This window comes from Astatotilapia calliptera, chromosome 16 (assembly GCF_964374335.1).
Source record: "Astatotilapia calliptera chromosome 16, fAstCal68.1, whole genome shotgun sequence".
Lineage (NCBI taxonomy): Eukaryota > Metazoa > Chordata > Actinopteri > Cichliformes > Cichlidae > Astatotilapia > Astatotilapia calliptera.
Window position 1 is genome coordinate 16283673 of NC_137437.1, and position 21070 is coordinate 16304742.

The 21070-nt window shown below is 40.7% G+C and overlaps 1 protein-coding gene across 3 annotated transcripts; it reads left to right on the top strand.

The window, feature by feature from the left end:
- Positions 1 to 19466, top strand: srpx (sushi-repeat containing protein X-linked). Of its 3 annotated transcripts, none has more exons than XM_026145011.2 (10): positions 1 to 222; positions 7330 to 7386; positions 11026 to 11214; positions 12165 to 12341; positions 12917 to 13043; positions 13154 to 13275; positions 14162 to 14341; positions 16342 to 16475; positions 18616 to 18737; positions 18828 to 19466. In XM_026145011.2, the coding sequence occupies exons 1-10, from the start codon at positions 162 to 164 to the stop codon at positions 19009 to 19011; spliced, it is 1353 nt and encodes a 450-aa protein (XP_026000796.2). In that variant the 5' UTR covers positions 1 to 161; the 3' UTR covers positions 19012 to 19466. The 3 variants fall into 3 exon arrangements, with proteins under 3 accessions (XP_026000796.2, XP_080146487.1, XP_026000795.2); XM_026145010.2 differs by lacking the exon at positions 1 to 222 and adding an exon at positions 280 to 367; XM_080290361.1 differs by lacking the exon at positions 7330 to 7386 and having other exon boundaries at positions 56 to 222.
- Positions 19467 to 21070: the final 1604 nt, after the last annotated feature.

A 21070-nucleotide genomic window follows, 5' to 3' on the forward strand; every position in this document is an offset into this window, starting at 1 on the left:
CCTGTCTGGCTCCCTCATGCCGGTGGTCGGGCCAGGCTGTGTGGAGAGAATCCTCCCTTGTTTCTGGAGCAAGAGGCGGGCCTTTAGAAAGAAGGAATGCACTGAAGCTTTCCTGCAGGCTCCCCTTCACATGTTGAGGAACGTCCGTCCCGCGTCCCGACATGGACATGTGGCCGCTGCTGCTCCTGTTTGTCCAGCTCTGCTTCTGCTCCGGGTATGAAGGTAAACAGCAACTTACAGCCTCTCATTCATCTTCCGGACGTTTTTAACCGTGCTGAAAAGAAGAAATATCAAATGGTAGAGCAGCTTATCTTGAGAGAGAGTCCACATGGACAGACTCTGGCGGTGCCAGTGGCTTGGTGGAAGGGTAAGTGTAGTTAAATTATGCGCTTTGGGCTTAGAGATGACTGTAAGTTGAACTGAGTTTGAGGTTTCTCGTCCTCCCTGCTGCTGGTGTTTGGTGAACCGCGGCTGTGTTTACGTGGAGGGGGTGGTGAGCGGGGGGAGTGCAGTGTGCATGTGGGGGACGTTTCTGTGCGCACAGCTCGGTCGGTGGCACTAATCACAGGCCCGCAGCTGATCTGCGTTCAAAGTTTAATTTTCGCTTCTTCATGCCTCCACCTCTTAATCTTTGATACCGCGCTAAGAGGCTGAAAAGACCCCAATAACTAAGAGCTTTGAATTAAAATAAACAAAGGGCCTTCACATATTTTGGCTTTGGGTGTTTGGAATTATTTACACTACTTAACACTAAAGAGTTTCTGTTCTAATGTTGAATTCCAAATACATATAGTTCCAAAGAGTTTACTGCCCCTGTTAACTTTTCTATCACTGTTCCTTCGTGGAAAATAACTGCTTTTCTTTGGATGAATGAAACAAGACGTTGTCCAACACAGCAGTCACTCCATAATGCAACTAATCACCGTTGATGTGCAAGATCCAGAAACATAAAGCCTGTAGCCTCCAGCGAGAAGCTGAAACGACTTCTAAGCGTACGTCCGGATGAAGTGTTGTGTGTGTGTGTGTGTGTCCCAGCTTGTGCAGCCAGTTGCAGTGGCTGTGTGCCTGTAGATGGTTTGAGAGTGGCTCACCGCTGCTGTATGATCATACAGGCTGAAACATGAACACAAGCTGTGGAGCAGATTCATACTGACACACTAAAAACTGCTCATTGAGCCGACAGTCAGGACTTTGGTCTGTTCTTGTGTATGCGCCTGCATCTATTATGAGGAGTTTATTTTACTGGGCTCTGTTTGTGTTTTTTTCTTTTGGTTAGTAAGCCTTTTATTAGTTAGGCATGGCCAGGGTTGTTTGGCAGTGCACCAGAGTCAAATCTAGAGATGTGCAGTTGCTTTTGCTCCTTTTGGGCTCTTTTTTGTGTGTGTGTGTGTGGGGGGGGGGGCTTACTGTACGGCCATGTAGTCACTCAATCACAGCCAGATCACATTTTCCATGAGGGTATGTTTTACTGATGTGGGTCATACACCTCATGAAGGGAGTAGTTTGAGGAAATGCCAGCAAGTACCATCATTGAGGAAGTCTGCTTGAACGCAACCTGCATAATTACAAAGCAATGCACAAGGACCAGACCAAGAACTCTCTAGTAATTCCTCAGTCAGTGCTAGAGCTTTTTAGAATTTTCTTAAATTTCCCATCCTGGATCCACAATATTTGAGTTGAGGGTGGATCTGGTTCACGTTCTTCATTGCAATACAGGGATATTGACCTTGGTGAAGGATGCACTTTCCAAATGCCTTTCTGGTTAATGGGTAGCTAGTTTTAGACTGAAGTGTTATTAGAGGCGTTTGCATGTGGCTCAAAGAGAAAGCAGCAGGAGGATTTACAAAATGTTCAATGAAGTCTTCATTATTCACTTGTGGCCATGATGTACTAAAACCATATTTGTAAGGATTAATAGAGTGAACTCAATAAGTTCAGTGTGAGACGGGCCCTTGGCTACCTCCAGTCGCTAAGGTGAAGTGTGCCTGAGTGGTTCTTGGCTGTGAAATTGGTTGCAAAGAGGATGCTGCAACAAAAACCTCTTTTTGATTGCTTTCGTTGCTAGCAGATCGCAGTGGTCAGTATAGTTTGCCCTGAAGATGCCGTCTTGTCTGCAAACTCTCACGAACTTTTCATGAGGTCATCTCAGGAACACAGTTCTCCCACTAAACTGATATCCAAGCCTGGTGGTTATTAGAGTCCGAGCAATACTGGCTGGACTGATATATGAGCCAGTATTAGCTGTTTGTCGGTATAATGGTATCAGCATTTATAACAACCAATAACCTAAAATCAAGAGTAAAGAAGTGACGAGAGAAACACATGTTTGAGAAATTTTAGAGAAATCTGTTTCGTGTGTCTAAATATCACTCTGTTATATTTTTAAATCACCGGATATCGATGTATGGGTCTATCGCTCTGCTGTTTATGAGGGACAACAGCTTGTCTGAGAAGGTGGATGAAATGAAGGGCTGCAACAATGGTTACTTTAAGATAAATGCAGATTATTTTGGACTGTGAATCCTGAAGATACATGATGCATACATCCATTTGAATGGCATGTGTCTGTGTGGTGCTGATCAAATGTTTCTCTAAAAATTGTTGCCTTCCTCTGAAAATGTTGAGTGAACTGAAACACTAAAACAGGAGAAACTGCAGTGTTCCCCACATCCCCCCTTAGTGTTCACTATCCTTCCTGGGGTCCATCCGACCCATTGTTGATGCAGAAATATTGATTGTCTCTGCTTTACGAATGGACAAACAGATGCTAAATAAAGACCCGGTGTGGAATGATTGGTTTCTAGCAGTGAACCTGGTGAACACTAACTGAATGAGTCAAACACCTCAGCTGCCAACAGCTTGTAGTTATTTTGTATCTCTCAGGTGATGAAGTGCTTCATCCTGCTTGGCTAGTACCTACAGAGGTTTTACTGGATATAAGTATTTGCTTTTACACGAGACACACAAACCAGATGCATCAAGGCGTCATCAGTTGAGAGCACTTAGGCGAGTTTACTTTCCTTAATAGGTTTTCACTCGCTGTGGTGGGTTGTAGGGTGTAACACTGTACCTCTATGTAAGGTAATGGAGATGAAACCCGGAGCAGTTTGCTCCTCAGGGTCAGAAACTGCTGATGTAATGAGAAAAGCAAAGCAGACGTGAGTGTAAGTGAGACACAAGTCATTAGTGCAGAAAAAAGGGAATTATGTAAGTTTGTAATCGTGGCGTTTTGAATTGAGTTCTACAGAAATGACAGCGCATTTTATTTATTATTCTTCCCCTCTGGTAGCCTGCAGCCACGATTCCACATTTACCGGAAAAGAGCTTCTTCCACATAATGACGGTTTGTATTACAGGCCTGCAGAGAACAGCTAATTGGAGAATCAGGCTCTGTAATTTAAAGCATATTCACTCCCAGAGGTTTCTCAGGAAGGCAAGCTCCTGCCGTTCCTGCACTGTTAACACTGACAACTCCTTTGAAGTAAGAGAGATGGACAGGAAGATGATGCTGGCTGCCGATCCCCTCCTCATCGCGTTGACAGATTCGTTAAATATAAATGAAGGAAAGTCTCAGATCGCTCAATCCCTGTTTTGAAATCCTTTGAATGTGGAGCTCTCTCATCAACAAGCACAAACCAGACCCAGTCCATTTATTCCAGCTGCGTAGCTGCTGTGATCCAATCAAATCTGTCCCACCTATGGGTGAGAAAGGTATCAGCAGCTGTTGAGAGCTGCAGATGGAGACATCAGTGATGGGAGAGTTCACGCTGCTCTGAGCATCCTTGTGTGCCCTCCGTCCTTCATGGCTGCTTGTTTGTCTAAAGATAAAAAAAGATGTCTACTCCAAAAGTAAACAATATAAGAAAAAGTTATTTGTTCTTTGAAGATGAATATCTGAGCTCCAATGCTTTTGTTTAGTTGCTTTTGTTTATTACAGAGCCAAGACCCAAATTGGTTTCTGCAACGTGTAAACAAAGTGGATGAATAAGTTACATGTGTGCTAAGCATTTTTAGAGAGTGGGAAGGGTTAACTATTTGTTCCCTGCAGGCCAGTGTGGCACAACAGCGTTTCATCTTATTTAATTATACAGAGATTAATAATTGAGTTTGGGGAGAGGCTATTGATCGGCTCGACTAAGATTTATGGCTGTTGTATCTCTCCTGGTGGTGAGATTATCATTCATCATGGATTTTGTATCTGATCCCATTTTAAAGAAAATTATTATTCTTTTAGCCAATATAGCTGAAAGATGCAGCTTTTGGTGAGGTGTCCTTAGACTGAGGCTGTTCCTAAACCAAGGTCGCTCCTGGTGGCAGGTGACCACCTTGGTGTGTGAGTGTTTCTGAATGGGTGAATGAGAAACACCATAACACACTCTTGGGTAACACCAAGCTACAAAAGTGTTACATAAAGCGTTTTTTTATACTGAGAGGAGCATTTCTGTTTGTTTTATTGATCTTTATTACACATGTTGGCTGTTTTAGTTGTGAATGATAAGGAGTTATAAGTTACACAGTGAGGCAAATGGTTTTTTTTTTACCTTAAGCTTATGAAAAGTAGTGATGTGCATGACTTGTCATGGTCTCATTGTTTTTATGATTTGTTAGTTGTTTTTGGATTATTGTGAAGCTTTTAACTTATTTTCATCCTCTTAGTTATTTAGGTTATTTTATCCATTTGTTTTAAGTTTCCCAGCCTTTCCTGGTATTTCCTGTAAAAGTTCAGATACACATTTGTCTTTAGCTTTTCTTTCACTTGTGTCCTTATTGGTTTCACCTGTGTCTCATTACCCTCCTGTGTCCAGAGACGGGATGACTGTGAAACTGCATGCTCACTTGCTAACACCTTGCCAATCACATATCATTAGCCAATGAACATACCCAAGATTATCCTCATTTCTAAAATATAGAATGACCAAGATTTAGAAAGGAGACTTTATTTTTTAATTCAGTATGAACCAAAATTAGCAACTGGGTCCATAAACTCAGCAGAAAAGTTCACACAGTTCAATAGGACAGGGAGCATTTTTGCAGCCACAAGCACTGCCCCCTGGTGGCCACATAAAGAATGCAAATTTAAGGCACTTCGTGGCTTCACTTTTCCGACTATGAAGCTACATCTATCTTTTATATTGTCTGTGGTTTTAGTAAGGCAAACTGTGTTATTACAACAACTTCAGTGATCATGTGACCCATTCTGATAACATGCAGCCAGTGAAAAATGAGTGGCTGTAAAACAGTGATCACATTTTTATAGAATACGATAGAATGCACTTTATTTATGTCACAAGCTTTGAAACTCTCACACTGCAGTTACCAAAAAACACAATTTAGAACAAAATGGATTAAATGAAGTAAAACTCAGGAAGATAAAGGGTGACTGAATAAATTAGCTCACTAATGTTAAAACTGCAGAAGGAATGGGAACTCAATTTTTTAAAAAAGGTGTTAAAGATGAGTAAGATTATTGTATTAAAGCCTGTTTATGTGTGTTAGGAAACCCAAAGGGAATCACTCAGCTCTGCATGGATCAGAGTTTGGCATAAACAACACAAACGCGTGGATGGATCCACTAAATGTGGCTCAGTGGATTAAGGCCAAACATCTTAACTTTGGTCTTAACAGTCCAGCTGACACTGTTCCAGAAGTCTTTTTCTTTGTGCAGCTTTACAAAACTAAGCTGTGCTGCCATGTTCTTTTTAGAGAAGAGGCTTTCTCCTGGCACCCCTTAGGCAGCTACTTTTCTAGTAACTGGTGAAAAAACAACCTGTTTTAATAAATAAGTCTGTGAATAATTGCTTTTTCCCCAATATTTAATTAGCAGATTTCTTGTTATGCAAAGTGCAAGCAATTTCTCACTGTAACTGCTCCATCTTGGTACATTACTCCACAGTAAAAGTGAAAAAGGATCCAGTGATGATTTTTATTTCTTTTTGTAAACACAGCTCTAGCAACGGTGTCAAATGCACTGCTTTTCCTACCTTTTGATTCACAGCAATTACATTTTAACTGATAGTCGTAAAAACACGTTTTTTGCATGTCTTGCAAACTGAACTAGTAATCTAGTAAACAGCGAGGTTCTAATCAGTTAGATAACGTTAACAAATGCACAAGTCCTTCAAATTCTCTATAAATGAACGTATCTTTAAGTCTACCCATAAAAAGCACAAAAATAGGGTTATGAGTGCCAGTTGCATCACAGTGTAAATGATCACATCCTGTTTGTTTGCAGTTGCTGCAAATTCCTTCAGAGCTGATAACTTTGACGGTGTATGTGGTTCTAACTAGTGTTCACTATAATGCTGAAACACACACACAGAGACACACAGACACACCTGTAATTGGTTTTCCATAACTTTCTTTCCTCCCTCCCTCGCCCCATTAAGAAGCAGACACTTAAGTTTTCCCATTAGACAGCTAAATCTGACTCACTCAGTATGTGGGTTTGCTCTGTGCAGTCGATGCTGTGTGATCTGAATGCTGAAACCTCAAAGCTTGTTGTGTGTGTGCATGTGTGTAACTGTGTGCTATATGACTTGCAGCATTTTCGCCCAGACAGCATTTGTTAGACTGACAGAAAAACCACGCTGAGGAAGAAGGAGTGGTAGCTACTGGTGATTTTTATCTTGGGCTCATTGACTGACATGTGGCCGATATACGGTGCTGAAGGAGGTCTGAACACTCCTCCTTTGTGGACCCTGAACAGAGAACACATTCACGCCGGGCTTCATAACGTCTCTGAGCCAGTTTTATTCCTGCTTCTTTAACCCCATCCTTACTCATTTCCTCTCAGCTTTATTAGCTCCAGGCCTGCTCTATCTTCCCTATCCCTTCATCCTCTTTCCTAGATGAATCCCCCTGGCTCCTCACAGATTGGCTGTGAGTGCCTCTCAATGATGTGTCACATTTCAGCTTTTTTTTTCATGTTTTCTCAGTAATGTGTCACTGCTAAAGATGACACAATATCGATGGCTATGGTGGGTATATGTTTAGGAGCTGTTTTGTAGCAAAACGTTTCAAATGAGGATCACAGAGTGTATCCCTGTGTTAAAAAGATTCGTTTTTCCAAGCCAACTGGAAAACAGAGATCTTTTGGGACTTACTTATTCTTCTTGCATGTGTTCTGTCCAGTGGATTCTGATTACTCCCACCCGTGGTATCTGGATTAGATGAAGTTGAGCAATACTTTTAGGCTGTTCTTGGTGCTGTTTTGCAGGGCGGATAAAAGCCCTGCAGGTCAGCTCAGGACAAAGCTTTCAAACATTGCCCAACATAAACGTAGCTCTTCATTGTATTAGTTGCTTTTTTCTTGCTTTCTTTTACCCCCAGGGTCAGGACGGTACGCCTACGGAGACGACGAGGACTGGTATTCTCATACCTATAGAGGTAACGACACTTGGTTTGTCACTGCCACAGCATGCACGCAGACATACAGGATCAGTTTAAACTTAACTCGCATTTGAATTCAAGACGTTTTTACATTAGAAGTAGACAATTAATGCACTATAGTTAAGAAAGTACACTCACCAGCCACTTTGTTAGATACACCTATTCAGCTGTGCAATAATGCAATCATATGGGTGGAACTCAGTGAATCTAAACATGGTAAACATGACCCCCTGAAGTTCAAACTGAGCATCTGAATGGGGAAGAAAAGGGATTTAAGTGACTTTAAATGTAGCGTGGTTGTTGGGTATTGTTGAAGATTTCAGAAACTGATGATCTACTGGGCTTTTCTCTAGACAACCATCTCTAGGGTTTACAGAGAGTGATCGAAAAAAGAGAAAATATTCAGTTTCCTGGGCAAAAATGGAAACCACTCATTATAAATAAGGCATGCATAAGAGCAGCTGGGCTACAGCAGCAGAAGATGCCATTCCTCTCAGAAAACAGGAAGCGGATTGAAAAAATGTTGCCTGGTCTGATGAGTCTCAATTTCTGTTGTAACATTCAGATGGTGTAAGCCACACGGAAGCATGGATCCATCCTGTAATGTATCAGTGGTTCATGCTACTGTTGGTGGCGTAACTACTACTCAAATGGCCTCCACAAACCAAAAGAGCAGCTTTGGGATGTGGTAGAATGGGAGATTCTCATCATGCATGTGTGAGGCTATCATGTCAATATGGATCAAAATCTCTGAGGAATGTCTCCAGCACCTTGTTGAATCTCTGCCATGAAGAATTAAAGTAATTCTGAAGGCCGAATACACAGCAATGTGTACCTAATGAAGTGGTCAGATAGTGTATACACCCAAGTTTAAATTGAGGCAAGAATTTCACAGGATAAAATTTTCGATAAAATACTAAAAAATTGTTTAGCTTGAACAAAAATAGCTGAACTCATTTCAGTTCCTCCATTAATTCAACACCAGCTCATTCAGCCAGTTTTGTAAACTGACACTGTTACGTCAAAGTAGCTTCCCATTTTAAATCTAGGGTCAGTTAGACACGGAACATTATCATCCCGGCCAAACCGCACTCTCCCCTCGTGTAAAAGCTCAGATATAATATTTTCTCTTACTCGTTGGCTGTGGAAGTTTTGCCAACACACACACCAGCACAGAGAGAAGGAGCAAGGGTGGTTTGCTGTGTAATGAAAACTCATTTTGACTCCACCTGGAAGTAAGCCTGAGCTTGTGTGTATTCTCCTCTGTGTGTTTGTGGTGGTCTGCAGGCTCAATGTTCAACTAGAGCCAGCAGGAAATAAACTGCAGATTTTGATTTTCCTGTATTGGAATAAGAACCTTGTGGCCCCTTAAATTTGGCAACATTCAAGAAATTTTACACAAGCATCACAGAGATGGGCAGCTATCCACTCTGTGAGGAAGCGAGTTGAAATGTGCAATTTCAAGCAAAGATCTCAAAGGAATAGTTTGATTTTTTTTTTTTAAAGAAATACTTTCTTTCTTACTTTAAGTTTGTTGAGAAGATTAGAAGATTGATTCAGTCTCTTTAATAAACGAATCTATCAGAAGTGAACACTGAATTCAGTCTGCAGAGTTTAGCTTATGCGGAGTCACTGAAAGTGCAGCACTGTGCAAAAAGTCTTGTAGTAGTAATTCCTCAATTCCTTATACTTTGCTAGAAAAATGGAAAATGGATGTAATGAATGATTGAAACATATGTAAACATACATGGAAAATATATGAGGCAAAAGCTGAGTTTGTACAATTCAAACAAGTTTAAAAATCGATATTTGGTACGACCACCTTTATTCTTCAGCACAGCCTGAAATCACTTAGATATACTTTCTTCTTGAAGGACATTCAAAGCTCTTATTTGGATGTTGGCTGCCTTTTGTTCTGTTTTCAGTCTAGATAATCCCACACTGCCATTGAGGTCCAGTCATGTATTGGGGAGGCCAATACATGACTGATAAATAAGACAGACACGATCTCCAACACGACTGCCAAAATGCTGCTCCGAAATGTTGAGAGCGCGAGCAACACATTGCGAGCGAGCGCAAGTGCAAAAACTGAGCGACAGGGGCTGCTATTGTGTGCGTGTGTATGGATAATAGCAAACACTGAAATACATTTTTTGCACGCAGCAATGAATTTTGTTCACTCAAATTTAGCTTTTCTTTGCTCAATAATAAATTTCTCCTCAAAATGCAACACTTGTACCTGCAATTTATTTTTACGTGCGCTCAGAATAGTGGCACAAAAATAACGCCATAGTTTTACAGATGTAGACATTCACTGCTGTACCTCTCTCCTGACCTCCTCTGTACATTTTGATGATGATTCAACTTTGGCCCAAAGGACCAGTCACGACTCACTTACCTGATGTTTTTCCCACAGGTTTTTGCTGTATTTTCTCCTAGTTCTTCAGGACATGACTTTCAGATACAGTTCATCTGCTGTAGATTGTTTTGCCACTTCCTTATTTTTTCCTTCACACCATGTGCACTGGGTCCTTACTGTCTTTAAGGACACACTGCACACAGTGCCTAGAAATATGCCAAGTTTTCAGCTAATAGCTCTTTGTGAGTCACGTTCTTGGGACAAAATTACTATTTTATGCCTGTCAAGATGTGCTATCTTTGGCATTTCTTGTCAATTCAACCAAAGAAATGGAAACAAATTATGTGTTTTTATGACAGGCTGCTATTAACAAAGTGCCTAAAGAAACAAAAAAATGGTTTTGCTAAGTTGTCTGTTATGTGTAGACACAGCACCGGTTCATTCCTTGCTTTTGGTGCCCTTTGTATGTTTGAATAATTTATAGGTCAGTCTTAAGTGGCTTAACAAAACAAACAAACAAACAAACAAAAAACATACATCTGAAATGGTCAGGTATAAGGACTGGACTGAAAATGAGTGAAAAAGCAGCCAGTGTTCAAAGACAAATTGCTCAAGACTGCTTTTGAAACATAATACAAAGAAATAATAGTTGGCTCAAGACTTTTGCACAGTACTGTAGCTCCATATGAAAACCTGAAATAGACTTCTTAACTGTCTTGTCTAAGATCTCCAAGAAAGTCAAACTCTTCCTTTAATTAAGGCACTATTTTTCGAGACTTTAACTTTCCCTGGTCATCCTTATCAGCATCAGGAACAGTCCTAATCAGGGAAAGATGATAATGGATCCAGGGTACCATAAACTTTGATTCCTAAATCAGTTAAGGATAAGGATAAAAAAGAGCTGCATTCTTAATAAAGACTGTATTTGGTGTGGTGCCTTTCACGCTCTGAAACCACGCGCACACACAAAAACTTAAGTGCTCTCTACACACATTATTATCAGTCTTTTACTCGAGTGAGACTATCTCCTTTGCCTCATGAGACTGTTGGATAATGGAAGTCACTGAAAAGGTAATAAGAAATCCACTGTATCTGCCTGTACTCAAGGTGATGGGTGGGTTTTTGTTCTTTCACTCTGGCAGTGGAAGTCTCTCTCTAAGCTTCTATGATCACAGGTAAGTGCTTGTTACTGAGCGTCTGTCACTCAAGGCCACACCATAAAGACATGAGATAAAACGATGAAGAAAAGGTCAGTGCCTCGTTCTGCTGTTTTTTAGGAACCCCGTGGTGCGCACCCATTAAAATTAAACATGGTGACGTGAGCTGTCGCACACCCAGAGGAGAGCACTACAGGAACGTGATGGGGACACGGTGTAAAATCCGCTGCAAGCAGGGATATGAAGCTCAGAGCTCAGAGGTGGTGTGCATGGCGAGCAAACACTGGTCCTCTAACTACGCCTGCCGAGGTGAGAAAGTCCACTTGAACATGCGCACACATTGTGTTTCTCACTGTTTAAATGCATGCATGTATTCAACACACGCATTATAGCCATGCTTATCAAAATGGATGAAGGGAGGTGGGATATCATCAAACTGGGAACCCAGAGATGCCGCTGTTTGGAGCCAGAACCTTCCACAGAGCTGCCAATCAGCAGAAAAACTGCAGAAACCAAAGCTGTCTATAAGCCTTCAAATCTTATTAACAGAGCCGTCATCCAAAATGACCACAGGCACGCTTTGTGGACGGCCCAAATTTAGCAAATGAGACCGTACTGACTGTTCTAGAGAGATTTTGTTTCTGAGTGCAGCCAGATAGCTTGTAGCTGCACATTAAAGCATCACGTCAAAGTGATTCCTGCGTGATTAGAGCTCATTCCTGATTCTAGAAGTAGAAATTTTATATGCTTTGAACCACATATCACAGTCTTCTTTAGGGGATGTAGTTTGTTGGATTTTTTTTTTTATACTTTTGTGTGCCACTTGTCTCCTTAGGAATTTGCATATGCATGCAAACGTCAGCAACTCGGTTCAGTTTAATTTATACTGGTCCAATTCACAAGTTCAGTGTACTCAACACTGTAAGGTAAAGATGCTACAATGTGAGTGACAGTTAGGAGAAAAAACTCCCTTTTTTAACAGGAAGACATTAACCAGGAGAACCAGACTCAAAAGAAGTTTGTGGATCAAAAACCTGCAGCAGAAGCAAAGTTTCAAACCAAACATTAACTGTGGAAAGAGCGTCTACATCCTGAGTCTGATCTGGGAGCTCGTTCCATAGGAGAGGAGTCTGGCAGCTGAAGGCTTTGCCACCTCCTGAGACATGAGTGTGTGTGTGTGTATAAGTATTTAAATGCATCTGTTGCAATGAAACCCTCATGCAAGCACCACAATGACAATGAGCTCACCCTGCTTTCAGAGATCCGTTGTCCTAAGCTGGATATGCCCATTAATGGTGGCTACAAGTGCTCAGACGGCTCTTACTTCAACTCTCGCTGTGAGTTCTTCTGCTCACCCGGATTCACTCTGAAGGGCCAGAAGACGGCAACGTGCCGCTACAACGCGGTGTGGAGTGCAGGAGTGCCCAGCTGTGTTGGTAAGACTGTTTGCATTGTTGTTGTTGTTCTTTTGTGTACAGTTTGATCTCCCACAGAGGACTGAAGCCTCTAAGCTGCTAACAAGTAATTAGCTGCCAGAGGCACACCGTCAGCTCCAGCTCTCACTTATACATCTCTATTACTATTTGTCCTGATACAGTGTTTGGCGAAGTTAGAACTCTGTGTGTTATACTCAGAGACACATACGCAGACTTTGACCGTCACCAGTGTGTAATGTGTTTCATTTCTTTGCGCCAATCTGAACTAAAAATGGCTTTCAGCTTTGTGACCTGTACATAGTGTCATAGTGTCACAGAACTAAAGCCAGTGACAGTGTCATCACCTGAATCTGTGAGGACACTTTCCTCACAAGATTCATCTTTGTCTCTGCAGTCATCCTACTTTTTGTATTGCTTTAAAAGATTTTTTAGATGGCTTTCATGTACTTCAAGCATGTCTTTCATCTAGGCTAGATTTGGTTTAGGAGGATGCACCGTATAACTTTATGTTGCAAGAGTTACAGTGATGACAAGATTTGACAAGTTTTTTTGTTTGTTTTTTTAATTTCCTGTAGATATTGATCCTCCAAAAATCAAGTGTCCAAATGTGAAGGATAAGTGGGCAGAACCTGGAAAGCTGACAGCGAGGGTGACTTGGGACACACCAGAGGGTGTTGACACTGCAGACGGCATCCTCACAGAGTCAGTTGCTTTTCTGCTTCCTTGTTAAGCCCCCAAGAGCAAGTTGAAAGATTAAAACTGAGAATGTGTTTTTTGTTCCCCCCCCCCCCCCCCCCCCCCCCCCCCCCCAGTGTTATCCTTAAAGGAAAGCCCTCAAAATCCAACTTCCCAGAGGGGCTCCATAAAATGTCTTACACTGTGTTTGATCGGGCTGGGAACAAAGGGTCCTGCCGCTTCACTGTCAGAGTGCGAGGTGAGCCTCTAAAAGCAGAGGATAAGATTTTGATCGTTTGTCTGGAACAGGGTTTTTGGTCACACACTTTTTCAGGGGGTTATCTCCAAGAAGTCTCCAAAGATTATAGAAATATATATTTAATTGGTAGACTAACATTATGCAATGCAATATTTGCTAGGATGCGTGTTAAACGTGTTAGATCAAGACAGAACAGATGTACGGTACATACAGAATATGTGTGCAAAAGTCTTGCAGTATAATGCAAAATAAGTGCAGTGATTTATTGCAAAAATAAACATGTGCAAAAATATATGGAAATACAGTATATATCCACCTACATACATCCATCTCTCTGGTTCTGTTTCAGATCTTTGCTTGAATTTTAATGCCCATAATGTCTATCTGCTGTAGATAGCATTTTTTAGGACTGCTTATTCTTCTTGTCTAGTTTCCTCAGATTTTTTTTTCATGTCTAGATATGCCAGAGGTTCTGCTAAAAACCTTGGTGGTGATAAAATAGCCATATCAAAGTGGCTAAAGATACAATTTATTATGAGGGGACTAAACACTGGTTCATTCCTTGAGTAAGGTACCTTATTTATGCTTGAATGATTCGTTTTTCTGAAAATGTAATCTCCAAAGATCCCTTTTTAAAAAAATGACAAGACTGGCTGCTTGGAAGCAAAATAGAAACTAGGGGCAGCTCAAGACCTTTGCACAGTACTGTGGCAGTTACCTGAATGCAACTCCAGCTTTTATTTTCCCCTTTAGCACAACGGTTTATGCATAAGCCAAGTCTGAACATATGATACAGACTAATATGGCAAATATCTATTAGGCAAGAGTTAATCAGGCTTGTAAAAAGCTAATTCTCCAGAATCTTACCGTCTCTTTTTGTGAACAGTGCGTCGCTGCAGCCCTCTCTTTCCTCCGGACAACGGTTACATGAAGTGTGACAGTGACAAAGACAACTACGGAGCCACCTGTGAATTCACCTGCACCGGCGGCTCCGAGCTACGGGGCAGCGCTGCCAGAGTGTGTCAGTATGGACTCACCTGGTCGGGCTCAGACACAACCTGTGCACGTAAGTACTGCATCCTGTTCAAGCCATACAAGCTGTTCTCGTACAGACATGACAATCTTCATTTAATAATTGTATTAGTTTAAGTCATTCAGAAATGGAAGGATAAACATAGACATAGACCTTTCTTACTCGTTTTACCATCACTGTGTCATGTGCTTAGCCTGTATTTATAAGTAGACATTGTGTACTTCAGGATTTATTAAAAAGACAAAATCTGTAGTAACAACCAACACACATGCAAGTAGTTTTCATCTCACTGCTCACATCTTCTCCAGTGGGTTTCTGTTTTATGTCTCTTTATGTTTTTGTGAGTATAAACGCTTCACTTCCAACCATTTGAATCATATGCAGTGGTTTTCATTAGGTGGTTTTTTTTTCTACTCAGTTTGTCTGTTTTTCATATGGTTTGGCTGTCAAAATGTTTTTGTGTCTTGCCGTCATTTTGGCTGCTTTGTCTGGCAGTTTTTTTCCCCCATCTGGCTGAAATGCAGCGAATCTCTACTTCATTAAAGAGAAGGTTCAATATACAGTGACTTTAAAGACAAAGACAAACTTCTGATAGATCAGTTTTTTTGTCGATATGATACAACTTAAAATAATAAAATACAATTTAAATTGGCAATTAAAAAATATATATACCACTAGCTTTTATCTAGCTTCCCTAAAAGCCTCATTTTCACTGTTTAGTTTTGCTTTTTGGGATGAAATCTTCAGAGGAAAAAGCTTGCTCGTGCAACAAGTCAGTAAGAGAGACACTTTGTTGTCCTGTAACCTGCTGGGAGTTTTTACAAGTAGCTGAAATTGCTGATGATTAAATTAATTGTAGAAATATTGCAGTATGAGAGGGAATCCTGAAGTCTGAAAAGGTGAATGATCACAGAAACTGAAACCATGAGCCTTGGACATTACTCAATAGAGAGCTCAAGGACTTTAGAGAATTTAGTTTGCATTCATTTACAAAATCTGCTTACTTATTAGCCCAATATGACGTTTTAAAATCGAAATTCTGTCCTGTTAAATATTATATGGCCTGATATTTATGTAAGTGGGTTTCTTCACCATTGAATGTAATCAAAACAGAGGTGGAGGTCATTTTTTGACTACAGAAACTCAGAGGGATCCTGCTTAATGCAGAGATATTGGAGTGCATTTTCTTTTTTCATATAGTTCCTGTAACCTTTTCTGGTTTTATATGAGAATCCAAAATGAGGACAATATGGCGCCTCTTACCGATCGATTGGACAGATCAATACTGGACGGTCCTCCATTAAATGTTCAAGAAGACAGAAAAAGTGCAACAGTTGAATAACAAAAGTCATGTGTTCGACTCGGTTCTGTCACATTTCCAATGAAACTCATAAGTTGGACCTACAGAGACAGACTGGAACGCAGAATAAATATAAAAAGTGCTTTTATTGTTTACCAAACGTAAAAAGTGATGCGCATTGTGGCACGAGAATCAATACAGAAATAAAATCCAATCGCAAAGAGACTAAAAGAAAGCAGTGAGCCAGCTGGAGAAATCAAGAGCGACTAAAAAACATGAGGGTGATGGGACAACAACAGGGTTAGGACTGTGGGTCAGAGGACACAGACTAAATGCTCACACCAGGGAGAGGGATAAGGCAGGGATGGACTCAGTCAAGACAATAATGAAGGCAGGGAAAGGAACAAAGGCGAGACAGCCACAGGAGGAACTGACTTTCAGAAACAAACACACAGACAAACGATGAAAAGCAGAAAGAGGAAACATAGGAGGCACAGAAAACGAGGAAAACCCTCCAGAAACACAAAGGACCGTTAAAAGGTAAGGATTATAATCGAAAACAAGGGTCAAAGACCGTGAGCCATTAATTTGATTTTATCACCTGAGCAGCCAAAAACAATCAATGATGAAACATCTCACAGAAATAATGTGTTGTAATAGCACCCTTTTCTTTGTAGCGTGTGTGTCACGCCTTGTCTCATCACTTTAAATTGTCCGTTCAATGTCGTCACAGCCATGAACATCAACGTGGGAGTGCGTACGGCTGCTGCGCTGCTGGACCAGTTCTATGAGAAGCGAAGGCTCCTCGTTATCTCCGCGCCAACGGCTGCCAATCATAATTACCGCTTCCAGATGACTAACTTGCAGGTGAGGCACGACTCTCAGTTAATGAGCTGAATGTGAGTCGACTGAGATGGAGGGGTGGAAGTCAACGCCGGAGCGTCTTGGGTCCTCTGTGATGATGCACACAAAGACAGCCTCAGTGTGTTTGTGGGGGGTTTTTTCGCCCGATTTGCCACCTAAGTGGGTAAAAGTGGTGACATAAATAAATAGGAGAGAGGGTGTTGTGGTGATGAACACGAAATGTCACGGCAGTGAATAAATGATAGTGACACTGGCTCTGATAAGGCTATTCTGGGGTGGATGCTTTCCCACATCATCAGACAGCATTAAGTCAGAGCTGTTTTTAAATGCCTGACCTTTCAAAGTGACTCGGATATCAGCTGAAAGATAAACCGGTGTCAGTTTGTGAACAAGATGACTGATCGGTCCTGCAGTCTGTCGACTGGTTATCAGGAATTTCTACAGTTAGTTTGAAAGTGAAGGAAAAAACAGTTCATTTTCACCTTATTTGGGAAAATGGTGATAATTTTACACAATTACACAACTGACCCATCAGTATGGTTATTTATTCACTGCAAACACTTTAAAAATCATCTTGCTGCAGTAGCAGACAAAGGAACTGTCAGAAAGTTTGGGCTGTGTGGAGTAGGCAGATCTAACTTGAAATGAGTTTTTATGCAAACTGTGGAGAGATTTTCCCCTCAGGGCTCAGTGAAGTCTGTCCAAATCTATCTGTGTTGTGTGCCACAACTTCACAGCTTAAAAAGCAAAAGGAGTGTCAGTGTAGCTGTAAATTAGCGTAAATGTACTAAACTGTATGCTTTCATAATAACATAGCAGATTAGCCATGATGTCAGGCGTCTCTTGGAAATGAGAATTTTAATCTCAATTAGATTTTTTACCTGGATAAATAAAGGGCTAATAATTAGCTCAGATAGTTTCACATTTTAATAGCAAGATAAGCACATGTGTAGACACTGTTCTAATACTTACCTTAGTATATTAATACTAAATAAGTAGCAAACTGCAGTGCTGTACAAGTTCTCTATCACCTGAACATCATTCGAAACACTGACAAAAATCCCCCTGTACATTCACAGATGTATAACCCACGTACGCAGGGATCCTGTAGCATTCGTGCGTTTATATAAATGGATGAGTCGAAATATCAATATTACAATAAATTGTTTATTAATATGCTTGCAACAGTTATTCAGTTAGGTTTTACTTACAAAGTGCCAATTCACAGCAGCAGTCACCTCATGGAGTATTATATTGGAAGGTAAGGACTCTACAATATTACTTAATCAAAACCAGAAAAAATGAGCCGTCTGAGAAAAGAGCAAAGAGAAGTAAGGACAAATAGGAATGCAGAAAAAGTGCTTTCAGATTTTAATCCACCATGTAGTTAGGGGTACCATCTGGAAAGAGTCTGATTGCCAATAGCTTCATTTTTCAGCATGGCAGTGAACCCTGCTAATGCAATAAAATCATACCTGGATAGAAAAAAACCACACAATAGAACATTATCAGACATGGATTGGCCTCCCCAGAGCCCGGATCTCAAGATTACCGAAGCAGTGTGGGATCATCTTGACAGAAAACGGAACAAGAGGCACAAAACATCCAAAGAAAAGCTTTGGGAGTCCTTCAAGAAGCCCGGACATTTAAATAAATTGTTGGACCTAAGAGGTGGCTCAAGACTTTTGCACAGCACTGTAGGCACATTGTTTTTTTCAGTTATTGGTGTGAAAAATGTCTCATTTAAAATCTATTTTTGTTAACTTTAACCTGCTGACCAACATCAACAGCCTGCCAGATTGTTTGAATTCCTGTTCATGCAATAAGGACAGGAGTGGGGTTTCCACTGGATTAAAATTTCCCCCTCTCTTTATGAACAAAAATCCAGTGTGTATACTTGTTGGACACACGATGTCTCCCAGTTCTGCTTTCTCTAGTGTGCTGCAGATTTGAGATTCCAGATCAAGCTCTTAACTTGAAACAGAGCCAAGATTGGCTCCAAATTAGTCACAGTCTAAAACAGTGTAGTCATACGTACATGTGGAAAACACATGCACAGAGACAGCATTGTTTTCGAGTGGCGCTGAACGTAATCAAAAACATAAAACTGATGGATCTGTGTGTCTGTGTCCTGTGAGAACAGCAAGCTCAGTGTGGCCTGGACTTGAGACATGTGACAGTAATCGAGCTGGTCGGGACTTACCCGGCACAAGTCGGCCGGATTCGACACAACCTGCTTTCTCCAGGACTGGCCCTGCAGCTCAGGTACTAACATGCAAACACACCCACCTCTGTTAACTTCAGCATGTGTGACTTTTGCTCGCTCCTGCTCATTGAACTGAATGCATTTCTTAGGTTACTGCTCCAGATTCCTCAAAGGTCTTTCCAAATGGTGCTGGTAGACAAGCAGGGCATAGACAAACAACGCTACCCGTTTCCAATCACAGCGGCTGAATTATTCACCACCATCGACACTTTCCCCCTCCGCAAAGACGAGATGCTGGTACAGCAGGAGGCGGGCCAGACCTGCCAGTCATAAAACGCCCAGTACACTTCCATGGACTGTCAGCCATCTTTGAGCTTTCCCTCCTTCGTCACAGCAGAAAAGACTCGGATCTCCCGTTTCCATCCACATGTCACACGTTCCTACCTGAACCAAATCTGCCCTGTATCCTGTGTGCGCGAGCATGTCTGTTTGTTTGTGTGTGTGTGTCAAAGTTTGGATGTCAGTCATGGTGCTAATCACACAGTGCATTACAGTCATACTGATTCCTGTGTCTTGTCTGTATTTTATTTGTTCTATTATTATTATTATTTTCAAAGCAGAATAATTGTCTTACTACTTTGTAAAAAAAAAAAGTCTTTTTACTGTATGAACTGGAAGACCTTTCACCTAATATTTATGTCGCACCTTTCCCAATAAGGATGTACTCTGTACATGCAGTGCATCTGTGTCTGAATTTGCAAACACTGATTAAATATGTCTAGTGCGAAGGATGTGCTCCTGTGTGCGTCAGTGTGAGGAAGCAGTCTGCAAAAGGGCCCGAGGACAAGTAAAGAGAGAAAGTTAAGAGGGCAAATGATTCACAGGAGAACTCGATAAGTCAGTACTAAATATTTTCCTAAAATACAAATTGTCCTTGAAGCAAAAAAACTTCCTTCCACAACTTAAAAAACCCCCACTGAATGCAGTGATTTGCAAAACATTTAAACCTTATGTTTAATTGAGTAATCTGAGGAAAACCTTGAATATTTAATGTATTCTTGTTTTGAATTTTATGCCTTAACAATCCTCAGCTTCGTTTTGTGTTCAGTATCACTTACTAGGTTGTTCCAAAGAAAGGATGTGCAGCAGACAAATTCTGGTTCCAGGACTGTTTTTGCAACACTGCATTTTAAATATGGGAAAAAATTTTTTTTATAAGAGCCAATAAGGGCATGCTATGATGTTTAGCTCTTTGTTTGACATCTGGTTAATAGTCCTACAGCTCAATGGTCCACTGGTTTTCTTTGGGAAAAGGAAAGATGTGGAAGCATGCAGAGAATCACACATCCTAGTCTGGCATATTTATGACCTTTGAAGGTCTTCAGTTAGATGATTCCTGAACTTGACATTTAAATTTTCATGAATATGCCTCATAGCTTATGAAAAAACAAAACAAAATATTCAGATTATTAGTATATCTATTTCAGTTTGAGTGAAATACAATTTAAACAGTATGAATACTTTGCATCTTCAGTACAATCAGCCACAATCATGTTGTTGACTCCACAGTTACCCAGATGTTTTTTTTTCCATCATCCATCAAAACATAAACAGAATACTGGAAGGGAAAAGGTGCACAAGTTTATTCAAGAACTGACTGAGGATGATGTCATTGTATCAAGAGCCACGACACACAAACACATCTTTAGGAAAGAAGCTACAAATGTCTCATTCCTAATATTAAGTCAGTCCTGAACCACAGACATCAGAAAGCGTCTTACCTGGACTGTTCCTCAGTGATCCAAAGTCCTCTTTTCAGATGAAATCACATTTTGCTTTTCTTTTTAGAAATCAAATTTTAGAAATTAAATTCTGGTGGAAGAGTGGAGACACAGCGAATCCAAGGTGTTAACGAGTCCCGTGGGATGTTTCTGCAATATAATGATTGTGGTTTCCCCGACATCTCCTGGTGTTGGCTAGCCTGAACATTAAAAATTTAAACTATGGGGATATTTTTCCTTTTTTTTTGCTTTTATTATTTATTTTATATTATTTTCACTTGCTACACATGGGACAGACATGACTGGGGGAAAGAAAAGAGAAAAAAGAAAGAGGGAAAGAAAAACAGTGATAAAGGGCAAAAAACAAAACAAACAGACAAAAAAAATACATATCAATCACCTGGATCACCGGTTGAGAAAGAATAAAGAGAAAACAAGCAAAAAAAAAAGAGCAATATAATAAACATCATCTATGTGAATATAACAGTAAATACTAAATATTGAATATTACAGGGAGTGCAGAATTATTAGGCAAGTTGTATTTTTGAGGAATAATGTTATTATTGGACAACAACCATGTTCTCAATGAACCCAAAAAACTCATTAATATC

Excerpts from the sequence above, each read along its gene's own strand:
- srpx (XM_026145010.2), top strand. The coding sequence starts at position 295 with ATGGTAGAGCAGCTTATCTTGAGAGAGAGTCCACATGGACAGACTCTG. Across the intron at positions 7,387-11,025 it reads GTATTCTCATACCTATAGAG|GAACCCCGTGGTGCGCACCC; the intron begins GTAACGACACTT and ends GCTGTTTTTTAG. Across the intron at positions 16,476-18,615 it reads TCCAGATGACTAACTTGCAG|CAAGCTCAGTGTGGCCTGGA; the intron begins GTGAGGCACGAC and ends CTGTGAGAACAG.